Source organism: Anser cygnoides, chromosome 12 (assembly GCF_040182565.1).
Source record: "Anser cygnoides isolate HZ-2024a breed goose chromosome 12, Taihu_goose_T2T_genome, whole genome shotgun sequence".
Lineage (NCBI taxonomy): Eukaryota > Metazoa > Chordata > Aves > Anseriformes > Anatidae > Anser > Anser cygnoides.
In genome coordinates, this window is record NC_089884.1 from 14,051,576 (window position 1) to 14,076,597 (window position 25,022).

The window sequence follows — 25,022 nt, forward strand, 5'->3', positions numbered from 1 at the left end:
TCTCCTGGCAAATAACATGAGATCTGTAGCCAAGCCAACGTACGGTTTTGACTTTTCAAAACCTTGCCAGCGATGTGCAGCCCTGAGGTCTGGCCAGGCCTTGTTCATCTGTGCTGGCCGGCTTTTGGGGCAAGAATATTCCAAAACAACACATAAAGTGCTTTGACAAACCTGACGCTGCTGTGCCGGGCATCCCACAGGCTCTCAGCAGGTGGATTCACTCCGGTGACTTGCAAACCTCCCAGTGCAAGGTGTGTGGCACGTGTTCCCTCTGCATGACGCTGCGTATTTATTCACAGCTCTGTGAGATCGGCTGCAGTGCATTTTCATTCTGTGTATTGTTCTCTGGGGCTGGTGATGCCATCGCATTGTGCTGAGTTTTTAAGAGTGCAAGCAGCACTGCTGATGTGACTCCCTGGGAGCCTACTTTCCACTAGCCCGGGATAAAATTCAGTGGTTCGTTCTCTGTCGGACGCACACGCGTGCAGGGAGACAGGCACGCCGACAGCGATGGGGTTAGTATAGCTGGGACACTGCAAAGCTATGCAGGATTCACCCAGCTCTCTGGTGATGGATGGGTACTCCAGCAATGTGCCAGCCTTCCTCACCAAGCTCTGGACGCTGGTGGAAGATCCTGAAACGAACCATCTCATCTGCTGGAGTACGGTAAGTGCAGCGAGTGCCGGTTGCCACTTGAAGTGCCTTAAAAGGTGGCTAGAACTGAACCCTATAAAAATCCAGGCTCCTTAAGAGTGAAAAGTTTTCCACCTTGCTTCAATCTGTGGTCCCCAAAGTTTTCTAGGAAAGATGCAGAGCCCTTAAAGAATTTAGCTGATGTTTGTGTTACTTCACCAGGGTTTCTTAGCAGCCTCTCACAAGTGCCTTGGAAGTAGGCAGCAAATTGCCACAGCCAGCCTTCAGACCGCAGTCTGAAGCCTATGGCTTAACCAGATCTCAGATTGGCCCCTTAAATTATTTAGCATTTTGCAAGGGCTTTACTCAACTTTTCATCTAGCCTGTGTGATGGTTGTGGTGTGTTTTGTCTGTATGGCTCCTTAGTGATAGATTGCTTTGTTTTGGCTTCTTGTTTGTCACGGAGGTTTTAATATACTGAGTGAAATCAGAGAATAAAAATGATTTGTCTGTCCCCCTGGTACAGCATTTTGAAACCACATTGTATTTTTGACCTGAGTAAGACTTGCTGCAAATAATGTCATGATTTGTCTTCAGCAGGGACTTAGAGAAGTTGTGTGCATAAACTTGTTCTCCAAAAATAAGAATCTATAACAAGAGGAGATTTAAAGGGAGAAAAGAAGTCTAAAGCAGTCTTTTTGCCATGTGTTTTTGTCCAATACGGTTTTCAAACAAAACTTGGGATGGAATTCAAGCTACATTTTTGTCCAAGGGAATGGCTGCTTTCTAAAGCTGGTATTGAATGTCCATACCTCCCAGAACCCCTAAGTTTTCGTACCGTGTGTTTAGAACCAGGACTTTCAAACTAGCAAAGATTACCTAACTTGTATAAATAGCCCCTCCTCTGTTACAAGCACATTATTCCACATGTTGTTGTTAGGTTGAGAGTTATTTCTCACCTCCCACACTATGCTCTGCTTTCCTGCAGCCTTACAGCTACCTGCTTGGGCAAAGCTTTTAGATTCTAAGGCTCCCACGTTGCATCCTCCTCTTCTACCCATCAGTGCTGTTGGAGCTGAGGAGTTGTGTGTGTCTGAGATTTCTGGATGTAATCAGAGCTCTTGGTAAATAGGATGTGTAAAAAGCAACTGAGTAAACTGTGGGTCTTATAGCCTGAAGGAGCAGAGATGGAGAGGAAACATGGTAATGCTTTATATGTACAGTAAAGGCTGGTTTAAGGTTAAAAAGAAAAGTCTGCCTTCTGTCCGTGGCGGATGGGACAAGAAGTAATGACGTTAATTTTTGAAGTGGAAGATTCAGTTAGGAAAAACTTCTAGGAAATCCCTGGAGTAGTTTGCCTGGGCAGGGCAGAGGGTCTGTGGCCCATGGCTCTGCCAAGACCAGGCAAGATGAGCATTTGCCAAGGCTGACAGGCTGTAGAGACAGTTTTGCCTTGGGCAGAGAAGACTGTTGAAGCGTCTCCCAGCTTGTGCTCTTACGATGTAAGGCCACCAGGGCACGGCTGCCGTATGGGAACATGCTGGCACGTGCACAGTGTGTCAGTGAACACGCAGCATCTCCAAAGTCTCTTTGCCTGTAGGGCCTTTCCACTCTCCTCCTCTCTCAAAAACCAGTCTCATGTGAAACAACCCCCGAGCTGACACATCACTTGGCTGCAGGTAATGACACCAGACACAGCAGGAGGGTGACGGTGGCTATGCTGGGCTCTGCCAACACCACACACACCCTGGCATCTTTAGCTAGCCGTCCCTTAAAACTCAGCTGCAGCTGAGTTGGTAAATCCAGCTCAAATATCTGTTGCTGCCTTTTCCCTGGCAGAGGTCTCTGCATCTTGCCCGTCCTTCCCTGAAGCAGTGATGGGCTTAGGCTGCACAGCTGGGCTCCCCAGGCAGCTCTTAGCAGCTCTTGCTCTCTACACAAGCAAAGCCAATGTAAGCCCCTAGAAGATATGGTTCTCTGCAAGTTTACAAAATGTTATGTGCGCCCCAAACTCCACGTTTGATATCATGGTTCTTCCAAACTCCCCTGGCTGCCCCCATCCATCCAGAGCAGAGATGAGATTTAAGGAAGTCCCCCTGTCCCCATATCCTGGAGACACTGATGCTGTTAAGGTCAGGGATTCAGAAAAGGCTGTTTCTAAGTGTCAATTGCAGATGAAAATTAATTGCCAAGTCTTCTGTCCCTTGAAAAGGTCATGTGGATTTTTGTTTGCAAAACGTTTTGGGACAGTTTCAGTGCACTGTTTCTCACAGGCCAGCAAGGAAAGCACATGAGCTGCAGCGTGCCTGCCCCTGTCAGTGATCCCAGTCTGGTTTGTGTTGTTTTGCAATCACAACTCCTGGTGATGCAACCTAAAATATGATCTTTTATCCAGTTAAAATGCATGTTGCTAGCTTGAGCTGTAAAGCATGACTGTTATAACTTGTATGCTATGTTCAGCCAAGTTTGGGGTTGCATTTGTGGCTGTATGTTTCAAAAATAACCAGGAGAAGGTCTGTAGAGCTTCTGCATCAGTGCAGTATCTCCAGGGATGATTTGCTTTCTTGCCTTGCTGTGTTTCTTGTGCCATGTCTCCGGACAGTGCTCCCTCGAGGACTGCTGTGCTCTGAAGCAGATGGGTCAGACCTGTGCAAGCAGATTGAGGGATTGTGATGGTAATTTCCACTTTCCATGACCTTCTTCGGACACCAGTCTTTCTATGAGGCCCACACAAGAAGAGGCAGCAATCATGAGCTACGAGCATTTTGGATGTAAATGTCTGTAGTTTCCCTCTCTCATCTGAGGCCCTGAATCAAGCAGTGGCAAAGCTAATTCAAAAAGGATCAGAAACGCGGTCATAGAGGACTGACTGTACAGGGACTGAAAGGAGCACATCATTCACTAAAAGTTATTGTCAGTCTTCACACCTTCAAGGTGACAATTCAGAGCATGACTAGTCCTGCTGTAGGACTCAAGGGAATCACCTCCTCCCTTGTGGTCAGGGCATTCTTCTGACTTCCCCCATCCTTCTCGCCTTTGCAGAATGGCACCAGCTTCCATGTGTTTGACCAAGGACGGTTTGCCAAAGAGGTGCTGCCCAAGTATTTCAAACACAACAACATGGCCAGTTTCGTCCGGCAGCTGAACATGTGTAAGTTCAAACTCCACTTCCTAGGCGATGTGGGTCCCACAAGACACGGGGAGAGTGATAGAAAGCTGGGGTAGTACAGGAAGCATGGAAGAGAATTGTAGATAGAAATGCTGAGAGTTCACATATACACGTATGTGTTGTGGATTTTGCCAAAGAGGACCTTCCACTTAGATCCCAGGAGAGCAATGTCCTTGTATATGAAATTTCTGTTAGATTCAATCCTAAATTGTGGCTAAGAAATTTCAGCCAATGGGTTTTCTGCTTCCCTTCCATCAATTTGATCACACATTATTATTTCTTTACCATTTCATGCTGTATGGGACTTTATCTAGCAGCCTGATACTGTGAAATTTCCTTCAGAAACTGCTTTTCTTGAGTGTAGTATGCCCAGAACTTATCCGTTCTCCCGGCCCTGTTGCTGCACCAAGAACAGGCAGTATTTCTCCCTGTAAACCTCGCTAATGAGGCATTTTCATCCCTTAATGGAGATTTAGGTGTAGCTGTCAGCCACATCTAGACCATATTTGTATTAAACTTGGATCTTTTCTGATAGTTTTCAGAAGTACAGTTTTCTATTGATGACTAAATCACTAAGTTCCTTGGTAAAGTTTTCTCTTTGCTATTTAAGCATACAATAGCAGTGTTGTAAATATGAGGCCAGTTCTAAGGCAGTTTAGTGGCGTAGAAAGCCTTTTAGGACTTCAGACAAGTATCCAAAGTAGATTTCCATCATCTTTGACGGGGCAGGAGGCAGGGAGGAGGGCCTTGGTCTATTGGCCCTCCACCCACATGCTCTCTACGCAGATGGCTTCAGGAAGGTGGTGAACATCGAGCAAGGGGGGCTCGTCAAGCCTGAGCGGGACGACACCGAGTTCCAGCACCTCTGCTTCCTGCAGGGCCACGAGCACCTCCTGGAGCACATCAAGAGGAAGGTGAGGGGATGCCGGGTGGAGGGACACGCAGGGTGGGACCCCCTTGAGAGCCCCTCAACTGGTGCCTTAAGGGCTGAGGCGGGCAGGCTCAAGGCAGGAAAGCTGAGGCAGCAGCAGTGACCCCATCCTTCCAGAAGGTTCCAGAAAGGCTGTGTGGTAGTTTTTGAAACACCCGAACATCTGGGACATCAAAACATCCAGTGAGCCTCTCAAATGGTGCTTTAAAGGCTGAGGCGGGAAGGCTCAAGGCGGGAAGGCTGAGGCAGCAGCAGTGACCCCCGACCCCTTCCAGAAGGTTCCAGAAGAGCCATGTGGTGGTTTTCAAAACATCTCTTAACAGTATGCCCCAAAACTTAATTAACAATATGTGTAGAGATGTAACTCCCTTGGTTCATTTTTAAACCTGTTGTCTCTTTTAATTTGGTTTTCCCCCGGCTTTCTGCTAGGAGAGAAGTAGTGAATACTTGCGTCCAGTACCTCAGATGTCTCGAGCAGAAAATGCCATGCTTCTTCCCAAGCAAGAGCCTTTTTGTGCCTGTCGCTGTGGCTCTCCACCCTGCACCTAACCCTCTTACATCTGTTTTTTTGGGGAGATTGACCAGAACAGCCCTATAATTAAGACGTGGTCATTAGATGGATTTCTGTCACCACAACTGCTTTGTTCTCTTCATGATACCTAAAATACTTGTTTGCTCTTGGACCACGGGCTGGCATGCTGTAGACTGCTCAGCATAACTGCAAGATCACCTTGTGATCTGGTTTCTAACCTGGGCTTGATTTTCATCAGTTTTTCTTTTGGTTGATTATGGTTTTGGTTTGTTTGTTGGATTTTTCTCTGCATTGCTTAGTGTCACGAGATCTTTGTATAGTGCTGCACAGCCAGGCTTGCTTTGCACCACTCTGGTTTTGAATCATTATCCCCTTTTCTAGATAAGTACAACATATCTCCTGGGTCTCCCAACATTCATCTCTTGTTGTTTTAGAAGCGGTAACCTACTCCTGCCATCTGCTTGCTACCTTTTAACAGGTTATTAACCTTCCCATAAAGAATTGTTCTCTTACTGAATTAGCACATTGACTTCAGAAAGGAAATTCAGCAAAAGCATTCTGGAAATCCAAGCGTAATATATCGATTTGAAACAGTTCCTCAGGTTTATTTCTGTAAAGCACAAGACTGAATTCAGGATCTCTATAGATTAAAAGGAAATAATTAATCAAATGACCTAGTTCAATTCTTCTCTGTTCCTCACAATGCCATTTTTTCCGAGTTGACTTGAAATACATCCCTAGTGGAGAATATCCTGCTTCCAACCCTCTGTACGAAAGCATTTTTCCTGCTCTTTTCTGTATTTTATTCCGTTGGCCCATGCAGTAATGCCTAGACACTTGTGAATGTATTGCCTGTCCCAGTATTTCAGCACATCAGAGCCTGGCTGGTAGAAGTCCTGTACTCAAGCCACAGCAATGACTGTGTCTGTCCACAGCCCTTCCTGTGTTGGTAAAATCCACTTTGGACTTTTTCTTCCTCAGGTGTCGGTAGTGAAAAGTGAGGAGACCAAGATGCGCCAGGAGGACCTCAGCAGGTTGCTATATGAGGTACAGATACTGAGAAGTCAGCAGGAGAACATGGAGTGTCAAGTTCAGGACATGAAGCAGTGAGTTGAATCCTACTCAGGCTGCTTCTTTTCGGGCATTTGCTTCTCGAGAGATGTTGGTCTTGGGGAATGCTTGAAAGGAGGAGCCTTACACACCTCCCTCCCAGGGAGCATATACTGAGTCAGAGCAATCTTTGACTAAGAATCTCCTCTTTGCTTAAATATTTTCATCCTAACTTTGAAAACATGAGTTTTTGTTATTTATATATCCTCTTAGCAGTAAGCATGAACAGAGCAAATGCTGACGCAGGCATATATCCTAAGACTGTTGTGCTAGCGCCTGATGTATCTAAACAGCTGACCTTCGTTTTAGTCATAGGGACTAGATCTGTTGACACGACAACATGTAGGATTTCTGTGCAGAGTTCCCAATGAGGTACAAAATGCAAATTAATCCTCAGCCTCTCTGTCTTCTATGGAAGGTAGACATCCATATTTTCCCTTTATAGATGAGGTGAGCACAGAGAAGGCCACACAGGAAGTATATGTATATTTTGGGGACTTAGATAACTGTGTTTCCTCCAGATAGAGATGATGGTAAAAAGAGATATGTAACTCTTTCTCACCCCTAGGAGAGAAAGCAGTGGCAGATTTGCAGTGGTACTCTATTCAACTGTTTAAAAGTCAGAAATATATCTGTCATCCTCAACATCCAAAATATAGGCCTGACCTGAAGAATATAAGAATACTAGAGTGGCTGTAGTTTAGATCATTGGACCCCTCTCTCTCTCTGAAGACTGTGTCTTCTGACAAGGCCAAAATTGTTGTGTAAGAGCAAGACAGGCATATGCAGTACTACTTGCATGCAGTCACCTGACCCTCCAGCTGTCTGAGACTGGGATTTTCTGAGTCAGACATGGTCACTAGGAATTTAGTAAATGGATAGCATTTTATAAATCATACATCTGGAGAGGTTTTTATTTGCATCCAGAATTTTAATTCTTATAAAACACTTAGATTTTTTTTTCATTTCTTCTTTAAACAACAGGACTCAGAAGCTTTTTTTATAATGAAAGCTGAGATTCATGTATCGTTAGATGAACCTGACATCCTAGACCTTGAGAGAACATCAGATACTGCAAAACTTCATTGCAGTCCACCACCTTAAGCGCGATAGCTAAATATTTTAATCCTTCCTCAGTTTTTAATGCTGTTGTGGTTTAACCTGGCAGGCAGCTAAGCACCACACAGCCGTTCGCTCACCCTCCCCCCTCCCTCTCTGGGATGGGGGAGAGAAACGGGAAAGTGAAGCCTGTGGGTTTAGATAAAGACAGTTTATTAAGACAGGAAAATAATAATAATAATAATAATAATAATAATGTATACGAAACAAGTGACGCACAGTGCCATTGCTCATCACCTGCTGACCGATGCCCAGCCTATCCCCAAGCAGCTGCCCCCCCCATCCCGGCTAGCCACCCCTAGATGTTGTTTAGCATGACGTCAGATGGTATGGAATACCCCTCTGGCCAGTTTGGGTCAGCTGTCCTGGGTCTGTCCCCTCCCAGCTCCTGCTGCACCCCCAGCCTGCCTGCTGGCAGGACAGAGCGAGAAGCTGGAAAGTCCTTGGCTTAGCGTAAGCACTGCTCTGCAGCAATTAAAACATCAGCGTGTTATCAATACTCTTCTCATCCTAATCCAAACCATAGCACCCTACCAGCTACTAGGAGGAAAATTAACTCTATCCTAGCTGAAACCAGGACAAATGTCTTCCACGCTTAGCATATGTGTGAAATCACATAGTGAAATCCGGGTACAGCGGCAATAAAAAGAAAGAGTATTACCACCTAAAGGATATGTAGAAAAAGGCTTTATAAATTGCACATATATGGGAGGTTTTGCTGGCCTGTCAGTTTTGGTACATCCATACACTCTTGAGATAAATTCACTGGCAAAACCTTTTGCAGCACAGACTTGGCTGGAATCCAGATTTGGAGGCAGCACAGCAAATAAACGCTGCATCTCCCTCATCCCACCTCCTGGGGCTGAATGTTCAAGGCAGCCCATAACTCCCCTGGGTGCCGCATTTGCAGACAGAAACCTAGGCCTATATATGCTCTGTGCAATTGCAAGCTGGACGTAAAATTTGCTGGATGAAATCAGTGACTCCCACTGATAAAGTCATTACATGCATCCTAGTTCAAGGCTTTCGGATGTGGAAGCATCCCTTTAGCTACTCTGGTGACTCCCAAACATGCCTTTGTACCTCCACATGCATGAGGTCCAAGCAGGCAGAATACACAGAATACACACTCTGTATACTTAGGATCTCTTGGTCTTTGGGAACAGTAGTAGAGAGGCTGGGCTTTCTTTGCCCCAGCAGGAAGAACAGTCTTGATGATCCAAATCTTTCAAAATCACAAATTTGACCCTGTTGAAATTCTGAGTTTGGCCTAAATGTTCCACCCAAACCAAACGTGTGTCCTCCCATTAGCCTCCCCTATATATGCTGGCTTCTCTTTATTTGTTTCTCCTCCAAGCTTTGCTCTGTAGTTCTGAAATGGAGGAAAAACAAGGAAAGCAATCCTGTGACCCTGGGTGGGATATCTGGAATGTGCCAAGTGCTGCAACGGTCCCAAAGAGAGACAAACTTTACCGAGTTGGGCCTACTGTGTATCATGGCAGCACCACGGGCTGTTGAAATATTTCTGTGCTAAAAGAAAGTTTCTGTTTCACTTTCAGGCAAAATGAAGTTCTTTGGCGGGAAGTTGTTTCTCTCCGGCAGAACCACTCACAGCAGCAGAAGGTGATCAACAAGGTAGTGATTGTATAAACTCGAAACTCACTTGTACTGCACAATGTATGTCCTCCTCTGATCTGTCTTGTCCCATAATCTTCTCCACACTGTGATACTACAGTATATGTATTTTCCCTTTCTTTCTAATTGTATGATGCTCCTGCTTGTCCTATGGGCAATGGTCATTAACAAAGCATAAATCATACCCTAGAGCAAAAGATTTTAATTTACCTGTCAGTCCATGCTGTGATGTTAGTAATCACTTTTCTGTCCAAGCCCTGAGCAAGAGAGCACAGCTTTCACTGAATGCCCTGTATGAGACCATCCTTGTTGTGGTGGTACCAATGCCTTAGGGCTTCCCTAACCTTTCCTTTTCTTCCCTACAACAGAGGAGCCTCCCCATGCTGCCAGCACGGAGGCCGCAGAACTGGCTAGCCATTTCCCCAGGGGGAACCTCCAGCAACTGTGGCATTTTAAGGGAGCCACCTCCCTTAATCTCTAGCATGACCTGAACAGAAGAGGCCTCTCCAGTGATTCCCAGATGGTGCTGATGTGACTGAGCATGTCACATTTCCCGGTCCCTCTGAGAGCCATGTTCTAACCGTCACGTGGCATCACAGTCATAGGACTGGATAGAAGTGCATGAGGCTATCAAAGCTTCCTCCAGCTCTGAGGCTGGACCAGCCACACCACTCATTGTAGGGGCATTTATGCAACTCTATTTTGTTACATTTAGCAATGAGTAAGAGGCAGCTGTGGTATATAATAATAATGCTCTCTTTGTTAGGAGGTCAAAGCAGAGCTCAAGCTGACCTGGGAGTATGTTGCTAAGTGATTCCTCTTCAAAGCCATACTGCATCATGTTTATTGTCTGGTTTTACCAACACTGACCTTCACAGGGCTGAAAAACTCAACCAAAAGAGCTGAGACCCCCATCCAGGGTCTCCCCTAGAAAGTTTCTGTTTTAACTTGCAAAATCTTTATTAGATTTTCTAAAGCCTCTTATAAAGGGCTCTGAAAACTTTTACGAAGGCCAAGTCTAAATCCAGGTTTGGTTGGGTACTTCACAGACATGCTCCCAGGTTGGATAGGGCTCGTTGGAGTTCTGCATGCACAGGAGTGGAGAGAGCAAGCACTGAGAGTGTGCATCTAGCCACCTTCACTCAACGGGCTGTACTCATTCGAGAGTCCTGTTTCAGGCTCTGGTACCTCCTGCAGTTTGGCTCCCATATTTCGTGGCTGCTCCCAGCTTCGGGGTGGTGTCAGGAGGGAGGAATGCGTGAGACGAGAGCGAGGAGTGCTGAATCACTCTGCTGATTAACACCGGATTGTGATCTCTCCTGACAGCTGATTCAGTTTCTGTTTGGCCAGCTCCAATCAAACCCCAGCGGCACTGGGATAAAGAGGAAGCTGTAAGTACCCTTGTGTGGTGCGCACACGCTCACTCACGGGTGCATAATGCTGCCCCCTCGCTAAAAGCACAAGCTCAGCTCGGCCAGGCAGGCGGTCACCGGACCAGGGCACCATGGTAATGGGGAATGAATGGGCTGAACTGCCGAGTCAGACCTGCTGACATGCCCCATTCAGTGGTCTTTAGAGAAGCACCGTGTCAGCTCGTGACCTTTATTTGGGGAATACAGTGCGGGATGGGAGATGGGAACACTCAGTGGGAGGAGAAAGGGCAGGACCCCAGTGCTGGTCCCATAGGCACCGGTTTTGCCACTTGTCATCAGCAGGAGCAGGGCTGGGCCCAGCCAGACCACAGGCACCTTTTATTTGACCCACAGTCACTGAACGAGGTGTGTATCTGACACAGGCTTGGTGACCTTCAGGAACCTGCCTCCAGTGCCACCTTTATTACTTTGTGGCCTTAGGCAAGTCAGAAACTTCTCCGTGCCTCAAAGGAGACATCCCAAGAATGGCTGCTCTAGGGGGTTGATCTTCTTTAATCAGTGTCCTCATTCTTTGCTGAAACTTCATGTCAGGATTGTAAAGGAAACACAGGATTTGATGAAGGAGCCTGTAGTCTGTCTGTACAGGTAAACTGGATATGCTCACCTCTGCCTATCCCCTCTACCAAGCCTTCTGGAAGGGATATACACTGCTCAGAGAATGTAGCAAAGAAGGAGGTTCAAGGGGAGAACATCAACTGCTCTGGCTCGTTGAGGTACATGAGTGAAGAGATTTTCTTCCTGTAGAGTGGGGAAGCAGAGAAATGAGATGCTAGATCAGATCTCTGATTTCCATGGTCAGTGCCATGCCCTCCCTGCAAGAGCTTTGCAGCCCAAGAAATGTCATAGACCACTGCCATGGGGAAAAAAAGCAAATCATTAGTGAGAGACTGGGCTGAAAGGAGCAGAAGAGCACAGAACTACTTGCACAGCAAATATATTGGCCTCCTTATAAAGAGGGGTCCTGCTGATACAACCCCGCTGCAATTTGCACAGTGTTGTGCCTGTTAATTGAGTTTCTGCTTCCTTGGAAGCATGAAGGGCTGTCCTCAAGGCACCTTAGTTCTTATGTCTATAGCTGCACCTTTAGTGCTTTATCTTTCACAGTCTTGCTTTCCTGCTTCTCTTTTAAATGCCACCAGAAAGTTGTATCATGCAGCCCAGAGCAGCTGGGCACAGACCAGAGGAGTGCCAGCTGGTAGGTTTGGACAGGATGGCTTGGTCAGTAGGTCCTGCAGGCACGCCTGACCTGGGAGGCTGTTAGATGGGTTAGGCACCAAAGTATTTTGGTAACAAATGTTGGATAGGGAGGTTCATTTGTTGCTCATGGAGCAGGGAGCTGGACACTTGCAAAGTAATTGTCACAGGGCTGGCTACGATACCTTGGTTTGTGCTGAAGAGTTGCTTATGCCATAACAAGGTCAGTGTCGGGATGATTCAAATATTCTTTCTCATTCTTTATCTTTGGTTAATGTCCCGGGATGGAAGAAGGCTGTTAATCAGCACTGAGTCCTGCTGTATAATCCCTTTGCTGTGGGATCTAATTGCAGTCTGAGCAAACCCATAATTTCTCCCAACATACCTAGTTCCAGTGTCTGTAGGATGAAGGGAGCTAGGATGTTTTTCCATCACACCTGTTAGACATGACTATAGAAAAAACCTGTTGACTTTCCCTGTTGCCCTCAGCCAAAGTGCTGTCTTCTAAACGGACACTGAGGATGCTTCTCCTGACTCTGTGGGTCAGTGGGAGGAGGAGGCAGCTTTATAGGATCAGCACAGCAGTAACAATAGTGTGTGTGAAGCAAAATACACCAGTTGCCAGTTTCTCTGGGACCGTATTGCAGTGTTGGTAACATTTCCATCGCAAAACCAAGCACTGCCACACAGGAAGTTTCATGAGGAAGGGCAGTGCCATTTTGAGGCTTCTCCTTTTCTCCTGGTTTCAGGTCTTTACTAAAACTTTTTTTTTTTTTTGATTATGGGTCCAGGTATTGCCACCTTATCTGGGAAACAAGTAGTGCTCAATGTATGTTATTTGACTTGCCTCTTTAAAGCAAGATCTAGAAAACCCAGATCTTCTCTTCTCTGTATGGCTGTTAAAGACCCTTTTTAATGGTGACCTCCTTCAAGACTGCTGCTTCCCTTCCTTCTCTGTAACACTGAACAAGAGCATACCTTACACCTGAGGAAAAACACAGTACCCAGGGGGAAACAACCCGTGGCTGCAAGATGTCTCTGTCTGAGCAATCATTGACCAGTCAGTCAGTACACGCTGGGGAAACAAACCTCTTGTTTCTCTTCGCAGGCCTCTGATGCTCGACAATGGGTTGGCAGCTCCACAAGTGTCCAAGTTCAGCCGACATTTGCCTACGGACCCCCTCCACGACCCCTATTTCATACAGTCGGTAGGTTTACTCCAGCCTCCGGGCTTTGGGGAATTTCTTTGGCCAAGGGTGGGAAAATGTTTGAGGCAATAATAAGGACTTCAGAGTAAAGAGTTTGGCAAGAGTCTGGCAGTGAAGAGGAGAGGAGAGGAGAGGAGAGGAGAGGAGAGGAGAGGAGAGGAGAGGAGAGGAGAGGAGAGGAGAGGAGAGGAGAGGAGAGGAGAGGAGAGGAGAGGAGAGGAGAGGAGAGGAGAGGAGAGGAGAGGAGAGGAGAGGAGAGGAGAGGAGAGGAGAGGAGAGGAGAGGAGAGGAGAGGAGAGGTCTGCAAAGCGGAGTGACATTTATTATTCCTTTAACTCCTCATTTCCAGGGAGAGAAGGGTGCTTGCACACGCTCGTGCTGCCATATTCTGTGGCTGACGTAGTATGAGAGCTGAGCAGTCTAGGCAAAATGTCAGGCTTGGTAAAACCTCTCAGTAGCTGACACTTCAGTCACAGTGCTTGTGTTACACCTGCACCTCTGTGTGGTTGGAGGAGAGACCGGAGGAACTTATAAGGTTGTACAGTAGGTAAGAGCTTTCTGCGTTCCTGTACAGGGAGGACTCCAGGGCAGAGTGGGTAAACTCTCCCTGAGATAGGGCCCTGTACTTTGCCTGTTGCCACAGAAATCAGTGATAACTTGGGCTGCTGTTTTCCAGTGAGCTGCGGCCCTGTAGCAAGTAAGGGGATAGGATGGCACTACTTTCAGACAGGGTTCCAGGAGAGACTGCATGCTACCATCCAGAACTGCTGGGCAGGACTTTTAGAGGATGGGGCTGGGTGAAAAGTTTTCTCTTACAAATCAGTAAGCTGCCTCTCCCCCTTCTTGGGCAAGTGGAGAACCAGCTGACTTATTAGTGCTCTTTACCACTGCAGAAGGATAAATCTGTATTATTTTTGCTTTCCTCTTAGCCATCGACAGAACCCGCCTCTTGCTTAAACAGCCCTGCAATTGTTGGAGGACCCATCATATCTGATGTTACTGAAACATCACCATCCAACATAATAAATATGCAGTCCCCTTCTGATAACGACAGGTAAACATCTTTGGGTTTGAAAATGGGCAGAATTGGGAGTGGACAAGAGTAACTTCACAAGAGTGTTTCCTTGCTGTAATTCTACAAGTTTGTGTCTGAGGTGCAAAATTCTATAGACGTGATGGAATGGGATACTTTTCACAGAATCACAGAATCATCTAGGTTGGAAGAGACCTCCAAGATCACCTAGTCCAACCTCTGACCTAACACTAACAAGTCCTCCACTAAACCACTAAACTATATCACTAAGCTCTACATCTAAACGTCTTTTAAAGACCTCCAGTTTGGAATGTGAGTCAGATTTTCAGAACTAGGTAGGGTTAATAACAGCATGACTTTTAAAACAAAGTCATGGGTTTCATGCTGAGAACTTCCACTCCCTTCCTTGGGAAGTATTCCATGTTTCTTTATATTTTTGTGCTCAAGACAGTGACTGTCTGGACTTTCTCAAAGCATGAGATACCAAATTTGTTGGGTTTGTTGAGAGAAAGAGAGGAAGTTTTCTCTTTTCTTTGACAAAGAAAAAACAGAATCAAACTGTACATCTTTCTGCTAATGAGAACAGAAAGGTTGCATCACAACTTCCGATGTTTGACAACTTTTCTGTGAAAAGGTCCCAGTCACTTAAGAATTGAATGCAGAGGTATTTAGTGCTTATCTCTTCCTGCCATGCACATTCAGTGTACTTAGGGCTAGTAGCAGAATAACTACAGCTATGTCAGTGGAAAGTAAGTAGACAGATGAATCATGGAAACAGTTTCTCAGGCGTAGAGGCAAGGCAGCTATACCCTAGAAATTGTCTGTAAATCTACCTAATAATTGAAACCACAGTCATAAAATTAGCTCAAAGCATATAAAAAGCTCCAGTTAAAAAAAAAGGAATGCTGAAAGCCATTTCTAAAGCAGAATTTTTTTTAATATAATCTTCAATTGCTTATTTCAGCTAATTACCGAGTGCCACCTGGTGGCCTCTGATCTGTGCTGTCTGCATGGCTCGTGAAGAGAATCTGAGCCATAATGAGTTCAGGAGTGTGGTACTTGCTAAATCAACACGAGCTTCTGGTAGGAGTTTAGGATTCATAAGATGAAAAGATGATTTAAAAAAAAAACGCCCCGGAGGGCTTTTTAGTGTCGCATACCTCCCACATGTGGGACATGTCCACGTGTTGTCTTGCAGCAAAGCTAGTCTGTAAGTGCTGTAAAATATTTTCTCAACGTGGCTTCCTGCGCACAGCGCCTCTTTATCTGCATGCCATTGTCATTTTGACTCCAGTTGTGCAGATTCACAGGGAGCTGTAAAGTTTCCTATAGGTGTCACAGGGTAGATTTTTATACACAAAATTGGAATGTTCAAACCTTTGATATAACGTGTCCTTCTAGGAATAACATGGAGTGCTTCTCCCACTGAAAAAAGGCAAACCTCTGCTTCCAAAAAAGTAAAAGATCTGGCTGGGACTGTCAAATCTTAACAGCCTCTGTCCAAAATGCTGCCAGCCCACAAGATCCTCTCCTGTGTCATTGGGATCTTTAGGGAGCTTTCTGGTCCAGTACTAACCCCAGCATGGGGAGGTCTTTCTGATCCCATTCCTGTCTTTAGGGTGGAGGCTTCTACTTTTCTTGGGTCCCTCTCTAGCCCAGTGACCATTTACCTGTATCAAGTCTAACTTTTCTGAGGAATGATGAATGCATGAAAGTGTATTTTCCATATTTGCAAGACAATCTAATGGAGTAAATTGATTATAGCCATGACGGATGAAGTGAGTGAAAGTATTCCAGCTGAGCATGTTTCTGATATGCCTCTTTACAGCTCTGCTGTAAAAGGGACCCCAGGATGGGCCCCTTCTAGCACTTCTGTGGGTGGATGCCCAGCCTTGATCTGGTAGTTTCAGTCTTCCAAGCTTGTGTTTGTCTACTGCTTCTGGCTGTGCCCCAAAAACCTGCTTCACTCCAACAGAGCCTTGTGCATGCACATGCTGGAAGCTTGGTAAAATATAGCTGCTGATCCCATGCTCCTTGGAGATTTTCCACCAACACTGACCTGCCTTGGAGATTGCAAAAGGGAAAACAGGGTTGCTGGGAGAGTTTATTTGCCCGTCTGGGGAATGGAAAGACTTCACGGGGCAGTTTGAGAAGGGCAGACAAGCCCTCGTGCTATTGCCCTTCCCAGTAAAGCGAGGCCTTTGTGGAGCAGATGTGTAGTGCTAAGTCTTGTCTCTGATGCAGGGAGAAGTGCCTCATGCTGATCAAGGAAGAGCCAGTGAGCCCTGGAATGAAAGCCACCACCGAGCCCGATGTGCCAGGCTGCCGGGCCTGCCCCGAGCCCCCGGTGCTCCCAGTCGCCATGGTTCAGTCTGTGCTGGAAGGCAAAGGCAGCTGTGGTGCAGTCCCACCAGGGACCTCGCAGCCACCGGAGAGAAGAGGCAGAAGAGCACTGCTGGACAGGTGAGGGGAGAGAGGGAGAGCTGTGGCCCTGGGTGTTTCGTGGCCCTCTCTTCCCATTACCAGTGAGTTGGGTAATTCAACAAAATTCAAAGGAGGTTGATTTTGTCACCTCATGCAACCTTGTGAGCTCCTTCCTGTCCCCGTGGCACCTGCCTAGGGGGCCCTTGAAGCCCAGGGGACAGTTCACAGGGTTAGGGGGCCTGTGAATGACTTGCGTGAAGGCCCCAGTAGAGCGAGAGCTCTCAGAGCATGCACATCAGCCACGGGAACAGGAAGAGGCTTTCTGCAGTGAGGGGCATTTGCCCCAGGTCTGTGTGAAAGCTGGAGCCCAGACCAGCATCAGTGTCTGCTGACTTGCAGGCCACTGGGCCCCATGACATCCCCAATAGCTCACGATGCCTCTCGTTTGCCTTGCTGAGTCTTCAGTTACAGAAACTCTCACAGAAATATTTGTGTCTGGCGTACCGATACACAGACAGCGATGTCAGAGGACAGTTCACCATCATCTGCACTATCGTAGGGCATATAAGCGATAAGGCAGCAAAGAATTTGCCCCAGGTTTGGGCTTAAGAAGTAAATCCTTTGCTCCCTTGCTCCCTTTCTTTTCCTATTCTATGCTGGGCAATCAGATAGGGTCTCTTCTTTTTAGTCTGCTCTCCCTTTTCATCTCCTGTCACCTTTCCAAGGTGCCTCTCCTTAGATAGTGCTAGACCTGCCTTCAGGGGGCAGCCAGTCCCTTTGGCACCATCCCATGGGCCATGTGGTTCTGGGGAGGTACTTGGAGGCTGACACTGCAAGAAATTGCAGCTTCCCCATCTCTGACTGAGAGTAAAAACCTGTGAAACTTAGCTGGGTTTGCTGGGCTTGTCTCCTTTAAGTGGAGAGGCTCAGTAAAATGCTAGGCACTCCAAAGCATGGCTTTATGAAGGAAAAAAGTAAAAATTCATAAAAATCATGGATTGAAATCAGGAAATAGCCAGTGAGGTCACGCACAGGGATGGAGAGCTGGGAGCTTGTGTTCACTGAGTGCAGAAGTCTGTTACAAAGGGACGGAAGTTTTGTTGTTTTGAAGCCAGGGCATGTAAGTATCTTGCATATGAAGGGCAGAGAGAATGATTCCCTCTTGCAAGGGGGATTAGCACAGGGTTATTAGGCATGGTGGATGAAATGGCAGTTAACTACAGAATATGTTCTTGATGGCATCTGCATATGGTGTAAGGAGGATTGGGAGGGAAAAGCAAAACAAAACAAAACAAAAGTTATCAAAAAGATGTGTAGTTTCCTTTGGGACCTACAGAGAACCAAATTTCTCTTTCTGAACCCTATTGGCTGCTTAAAAACATTTTATTAGAAGAAAAATCACTTCTTTTTTATTTTAAAGAGTCTGGATTTGAAGAGAAATTTTTATACTTTTGGGGGATTAAACACAGCGGGGTCTCATGGTTGCTCCTTTAGCTGAATGTCTCAGGTACATGCCTGCTGGTAGAAGTCACTCCCTTAAGAGCCATTAGGTAACAGTAATTTAGCCATCTTGGACCCAGGATGATGGGCTTGTAGCTGGTTCTGGATCCCAGCTTCCTCTCTAGAAGGATTTTCTCTAAGGAAAGCTTTAATTTTCCTAATCTTAAGGAGATTTGTGCAGACTGTCCGTCCCCAGACCACGTACATCACCCAGGAGAGGAGTAGTCTCACTCATTGACCATCAGCCCAGTCTCCTGCATGCTCTTTTGGGTTATATTTCTGAGATTAATCCAAGTGAAATGGCATAAACCCAGGCTGACAGTGGGCTCTTGTTTTCCTAATTGTGGTTTAAACATAAACCTCACGTAGGAAGGCTTCTCAGTCCTGCTTTCTCTATGGATCTATGCAAGACTCATGCGTGGCAATGTTTTCCCTTGTCTTTTCTCAGAACAGATATTTCAGACCCCTTGGAAGGCACCGACTGGAGTTTGGAAGGGGTGCAGCTGCTGCTGCGGAGCCAGCAGTACGGCCTGGAGCCTGCCAGCCTCCTGGACGTGAGTGCCAGCCCCTCTGCCCGGGCAGCAATGGGAAGAGTTGGGAGGGAGCCAGCGGTACCTTTGGGCTGTAAAACAGATGGACCATGAGGCTTAGTCTTATGCAGCCTTGTGTGGCACCATAACTGTCCCAGGCTGCCAAAGAAACAGAGCTCTTCTTTGGGCTGCTCATAGGAAATGGCAGGATTTCAGGCTTTAAATGATACTTTGAAAATTTCTTGTGGAAATGCACATATCTGAACTTTTAGGAGCACAAAACGGTGCATTTGGTAAAGGTAACATCATGAGACCTAACACATCCACACACGATAGGTTTATTACGAGTCTCTAGCTGGCTTGGTAATTGTTTTGGCTGGGTTAGTTTATTTTTTGCATATTCTGCATCTTAGATACTCTGAGATTGTGCTCATCTCTACTACCTTCCCCTTTTCCTCACGTTCTGGGAAATGCAGCCAGTGCCAAATTCTCTCTGCTAAGATCTTTTCTTGTCTGCAGTTCTCAGGTCAATTTTGTCTAGAAATGGATGGTAGCTTTTTTTCTTAAGTATGTATGCAGATACATAAAGATTGAATTCTCTTTCACTCTCTCTCTTATGCATACAGTTAGTATATGAAAGGCTTTTGCCAGTAATCAAATAACTTTGTATGTAGTGAAAGAATCTGTCAAAGATATGCTCCTTTGAGAAGACACTTCAGATGCAGGCACATGGTAAACTTGCATGGATAAACAGGGATGAAAAATCCTAAAAAATTGATCTTATTCACTTAAAGCCAGTTCCAAAGCACCTGTGATTGATTTTGACCTTACAGAAAGCTTTTCTAATGGCCTGCTCTGTCACTGGCTCTGCTGGTTTCTGTTTCTTATTTCTTATTAGGAGGTGTTTTCCTGTTACTGACACACTTTTCTCTCTCTGTGCAACTGAACGCCACAAGAGCGAGAATGAATCATAAAACTGTACCCCAGCTCAAGAGCTGCTTTTCCCAGATTGCTCAGGCTTCTCACGCAATTGGTGCGCCTTTCAGTGCCCTAATTGTATTTTTCTCCCGACAGGTCTGTAATCCCAATTTATCTATGAGTGAGTGGAATTTGGCTGAAATGGAAGCCAGTCTGTCCCCGGTAAGAGAAACGTATTTCTGAGATAATAGTAATGTAAATATGAAGCAGCATTTCCTGTAGGCAGAGCTTGAGCTTAACTGAAGAAAGCTCAGTATCTTTATAGCCAGAGGGCAGAGTGTGGTAAAGCAGCGTGAGTAAAGCATCCCCTGGGGTTAGGCTGAGGGTGCTGCCTTTTACTGCTCACCTGTCTTTCCCACTCAGCCAGAGAGCTGGTTTAAGAGATGGGTTTTGATGATGTCCTGGAGTCCTTGATTGAAGCTGGCTGCTCCAGGCCCTCTCAGTCCGGGTGTTACTTCCTAATAATACCATAGATTCATAAAGTGCCTTTTGCTGACGTTCTTTACAAACTGTGCCTTTACAAAACAAAGCCATCCCCGTACGTTTCAGGAGCAGCAAAACCACACATCATTAGAACAGCAGCTTGTACGCACCCACACAGAAGAAACTAGGAGGAATTCAGTTTGGTGGGTTTTGTTTGGAATTGACATTGAAACAGGCATTTCTAAGGAGCATATAATGATTAGATAAAAGTGATTTCTTTTCTTTTTTTTTTTCCCAGTTTGACTGGGGGTGATTTTTCAAAGCCCTCGCTGCCAGCTGTGTGGGATGAAGACTTGGATGTTTCTGCCACTTTTACAGAAGTGCAAGCCAAGTGCACTCTATTCTAATGAAGTGCCAAATTTCTATAAACATTCCTCATGATAACACTATCCTTTTTAGGTTTTGATTTAATAATTTTGAATTTACTAGGCTGTTGCATTTCCTGAGGGTTAGGAAGGAGATTCTCTAAAGGGTCAGATAATATTTGCAAGTCTTGGAAGCAAGGATTGGAAGCAAGGTCTCTGTTAAAATGGATTGCATGAAAAAAAAAAAGGCTGAGAGGCTGCTGCAGCGTTGAATAGTTCAGTCTTTGAGTCCACTGAATTTCACAGCACGTGGAGCAGTCTGCCCCTAGGAGTACATCTCCGTTAGCTCTCTCCCTGTCAGATGTATCTGCCCTTGAGCACGTGCTGCTGACTGTTTTTACAATGTGCAGATGAGTTTGGGAGGATAGCTGGCATTGCTGGTTCGATGTAATGCAGCATTGATGAAGCGCTGATTTTCAGAAGTGGCCTAGTTCTAACAAGCTCCCCTGTCTTTGTATAATTGTACATTGTAGTTTATATTTTTGCATCAAGATGCAGCGACTCACGGTGGATCTGGAGAAGAATGCAACTGAGCTGTCATCAAAAGTGTTCAACCCATCATTTAACAGCGCCTGCCCAGGTAGGAGCACTGACAGCTCTTGCAGAGGTGGGAATAGGGATGTAATTAGGGCGTTAAACACGTCAGCAGCTGTATGGGTCCTGTATTTCCTCTGCCTTCTGATGCAGAGGTGATCTCAGAGCTGCCAGCAGCCAGAGGAATGCTTATTTCTCAGTTTCACCAGACCTGAAGGGAAACGTTCAGCTGATCTTTCTCCCCCTTAGTGACTGATGAAGTGTGTCAGTGACCTTAGGTATGAATCTAGAAGTGTTTGCCTGGTCTTGGAATAGTGATATATTATTATTTTCACGTGTATTTACCTGGGCTAGACCTGGAAGAGAAGCTTTTGAGAGCCTTATTCTTGTGCATAGCCACCTGATCCCACCCCTGAGTTTTAAAGTATAGTTCAAGGACTTCCAGTCTCTGCCTTAAGCTCAGCATCTTGCATGAGCAACAAAGGCTTTAAAGCCCAGCAATACTGGAGAGAATTATTCAGCAGATTGGGGCTGAAATGCACAAGGGGAGCATCCCCTCTTTGCAAAGCCTTTCTTTTCCATGCAGTGGTACAATGCTGGAATAATGGGGCAATCAGCAGGTGTCTCCTTCTGCAAAGGTAAGGAAAAACAGTTCTCGAGTGAAGGTGAAGAGAAGCTGCTCTTTCCCGCTTCTCCATGCCTCCAGCTATTTGGTCATACCTCTTTCACCTCTTGTGAGGCATCTCACTATTCAGGCAGAACCCAGCTAGGCAACCCACAGAGACTCCCACTGATTTTCATGGGCTTCGGAGTGAGTCTGTGTTTGATTCAAATGTTTCCAAGCACTTTTTGCCTTGAATGAGGTCCTTCACCTCCTGTTGCAGCTGTGGTTTGCCACTTTTCAGTTCTCCTTCCATAAAGGCTGGTAATACGCCTTCCAGAAACTGAGCTTTTTGTTATCTGCTTGCATTCCTAGGGAAAGATGTCGTTCTTGAAAGCACCCAGCAGTTCCTCGCTGATCGTCAGTCCGTCTTTGGAAGTGACATCATCAGCTTGCCTGAAAATTCATCTCTTTATGTTCCCCCTGAAAATATGGCTTCCTACCTGTCCTCTGTGGGCGTCCAAGGGGATATCCCCTTAAACCTGAGCTCTTCCACTGACAACAACCAGTGATGTAGCTTCCAAGACATCACCTCTCTCCCACCCATCCAAGCATCCACAGGTTTGAATGTAAAGAAACAAAAGTGACTCAGAAACCCACAAAAGAGTTGTTGTGACCTTTCTTTTTGATTAGATGGAAATGGTCAGTAGTTGTTGCATTACCTGCTCTGCCCCTGGATTTCAGTGTTTGTCCAGGATAATGATTTTAAAACAAAATGCTGCTCCTGGTGCTTGTTCCTATTTGGGGCGAGAACTCGGTAGGAGCTGTTTTTCTTGAAAATGCTTTTACAAATTTCAAACCTTCTAAGAAAATTTGGGTGACAAGTAGCTTAAAAGTCCATCAAGGACATCCTAAAATAAAGTAATCCCAATCAATGTCTGCAATGGCAAACTGTTGGATTTTACTGGGGCAGCACAGATCAGCTAAGAGATGCATGACCCTTCTGAATGCGTTTTTTTTATAAGTAGGAAATTAATTCTGTGTGCCAGACCAATGCTCTAAAATTATTCTTTTATTATCCGTTTTCTGTTTTTTATGGGATGTGCTTGTGCCTCTCCCTTATCTTCCCGGGATGAGTTAGGAAAATGAAGATCCCTCAGATTGTGCAGAAGATAGTTTTCTGAGTGACCTCTCCAAGAATGTGTCTCTGGCCCTAGGGGAGCTACAGACCATTGCAGACCCCACAAACATCCCATCCTGAGTTGAGAGGGTTGTTGTTTTTTCCCCCAATTTATTTTCTCTAACATAAAGGCAAGGCACTCCATACTTTAAAACAGAATAAGGGATAGACTCTTCTGTACACACAGTTTTCCATTTTCAAACAGGACTGAGAGGGCGCAGTCCTGGTTTTAATGCTGGCTGAGTATTTCATGTCCAGTCCGATTATATTTTTTCCTTGGCCTTGACCTGTTCTATTTCCCCTGAAGATGTGCCTGTTGGTTTATTAACGTTTGAAATCTGATGAACCGGTTTAATTGATCGGAGCCCCTTTTTAGAAGGACTCTCAGCTGCAGCTACCTGCTCAGTGTAGGACAGAGGCAGAGGGGTTAGTCTGCCGCGTCCCACTAACTTTTCTTCTGCCCTTTGTGCATTTGAGACCAGCCTCCAAAAGTTGAATTAATCTTCCTCTTCCATGTGGTTTCTGACAACTGAGTTTCTCAACAAAGCAGAGCTTTGTTTTTTTATGCTGTAGTTCTAATGAGAACATATTATTTATCTCAGTATCCTCTAATTGAGTTGCTTTTCCTTAAGAAAGCTGCCCAAATGCAGTTAGACCCAGGAAGTTCACCTAACTCAGGCCTTCTAAGGGCTTGGACAGGGAAGTATAAACCATGCCAATGTTATTTGAAGAAATGCTCTGCTAATTTCCATTGCCATGATGATTCTATGTACTAAATCATATTTCTGAGCATCTAGAATGGTCAAGCAGCATCCACACAAAAATGTAGGATGAATGCAAGCTCAAATTCTCATTAATAATAGATGCATGTTTTAAATGGACTTCCCTGTCACAGCCCATTTCTCCATCCATTTTTCAGTGTGTGAACAGATGTGAACAGTTCAGAAACACTCACTTCTGAGCCCATTTTTTCCCAGCTAGCTACCACGTGCTGGGAGCTCTGTCACCACTATAGTGGTACAGACTTTGCAGAAGTGATGTTGTGAGAGCTTCTGAATTAATTCCATCCACTGTTTTTTGTGTTCAGGACTAAGGGAAAATTCTGGCAACCCCCACTGGCCTAGTATTTAGATGATGGTCGAGTGTAGCATGGACAGGGTTTCATTTTTGACAGATTTGTGCTTAGGAAGCTCATCTAGATCAGCCGATTTGCCAATGTATTTTGTCATTTCCAGCAATGGAAACGTGTTGAGTTGCAGTCTGTTTGCTTCTTTTCTCAAAGGAAATTGAAAACTCTCTGGTGTCTCTTATCACCTGATGGAGTACGTTATCCCTGTTCAGGTTTTACATCCTTCTTTGAACCTTCAGATGCTAGATTGCCTTAATGTTAACACTGAATGTATCGATTCAATAAGGTATTTTAAGCAGATGTATAACTTCAAGCTTTTGAGCAGTTTTCCTTATTTTTATCAAGTCTATCATATGCCTGAAGTTGGATATGTGCTTGAGTGTCTTACTGGATTGTCTAGTTGTGGTTGAAAAATGAACCATCTTAGGAGAGCTACTTGTAAGTAGACAAAGGTGAAGCTCAGTCATCGAGGGGGCCTGGCACCATCTTAGACTGCAGCATTTTTATAGGGTTAAGTGGCAGGCTGCACTCGCTGTGAGCAGCCACTCCTGAATGGTTCCTGGGTTTTTCTTTAGGCTTTTTGCTCTGCTATAAACATGAGATCGGAGATTGATGGAGTGTGGGTAACCTCCAGGAGCAGCATTCAAGAACCACTCCTGTGAAGAAGCAGGCTTGTGTTCCTTGGCTTTTTACATCGTTAATTTTACTTGAAGGTGATGTGCTGAGACTGTGTTTTTGCACTATGCTGTACATTTGTAAAGTTTTACAGAAAACACTAATTAAATATGTTTCCTTTTTCTCATTTAGTCCTGTTCTGGCATTTCTTTCACTACTTTCTCTCTACCCCGTACTCCTCTCCTCCTTCCCAAGTCCTCCCTGGTAAGTGAAAGTATCTTCCAGAAACTGAAGAGATTCATTTGTGAGATAAAGTAGGGCCCACTGATGGACTGAGATCATCTATGTTAAAAAACAGGAGCTGGAGAGACCTAGCATGTCAAGCAAGCAAGCAGCTGAATTTTTTAGTGCTGGTCAGTGTGGGTATATTTGACATAAGGTCAGGCTCAGAGTAAAGAAATCTATAGTTCCTGAAATCTGACCAGCAATTTTGAATCATTTTTTTCTTGCTTTCAGTGATAATAAAAGCTCAAACTTCATTCTTGGAATTACTTTTTGTAAATCCTTTGTTTATAAATGGTTTCTCTTTTTTGTTCATCTGTTTGGTTCAGTGAGATTTGATAATAGGCTCCTTCCTGCTTATTTCATCTTAGTAAAATAGGGAATGTCAGGACAGTAAAAGATGC

General features: G+C 45.3%; 1 protein-coding gene across 2 annotated transcripts; it reads left to right on the plus strand.

Annotated features, from left to right (window-relative positions):
* The first annotated feature begins 78 nt into the window (after positions 1-78).
* HSF4 (heat shock transcription factor 4) lies at positions 79-24,523 on the plus strand. Of its 2 annotated transcripts, none has more exons than XM_048078669.2 (13): positions 79-666; positions 3,676-3,784; positions 4,589-4,716; positions 6,247-6,371; positions 9,054-9,129; positions 10,456-10,520; positions 12,865-12,964; positions 13,894-14,018; positions 16,242-16,460; positions 18,370-18,475; positions 19,526-19,591; positions 20,770-20,857; positions 21,788-24,523. In XM_048078669.2, exons 1-13 carry the CDS (start codon positions 544-546, stop codon positions 21,982-21,984), a joined length of 1,527 nt encoding a protein of 508 aa, XP_047934626.2. In that variant the 5' UTR covers positions 79-543; the 3' UTR covers positions 21,985-24,523. The 2 variants fall into 2 exon arrangements, with proteins under 2 accessions (XP_047934626.2, XP_047934627.2); XM_048078670.2 differs by having other exon boundaries at positions 20,751-20,857; positions 21,788-21,925.
* Positions 24,524-25,022: the final 499 nt, after the last annotated feature.

Coding starts and splice junctions, on each gene's coding strand:
- HSF4 (XM_048078669.2), top strand. CDS start 544: ATGCAGGATTCACCCAGCTCTCTGGTGATGGATGGGTACTCCAGCAAT. Junction 667..3,675: donor ATCTCATCTGCTGGAGTACG/GTAAGTGCAGCG, acceptor TCGCCTTTGCAG/AATGGCACCAGCTTCCATGT. Junction 6,372..9,053: donor CAAGTTCAGGACATGAAGCA/GTGAGTTGAATC, acceptor TTTCACTTTCAG/GCAAAATGAAGTTCTTTGGC.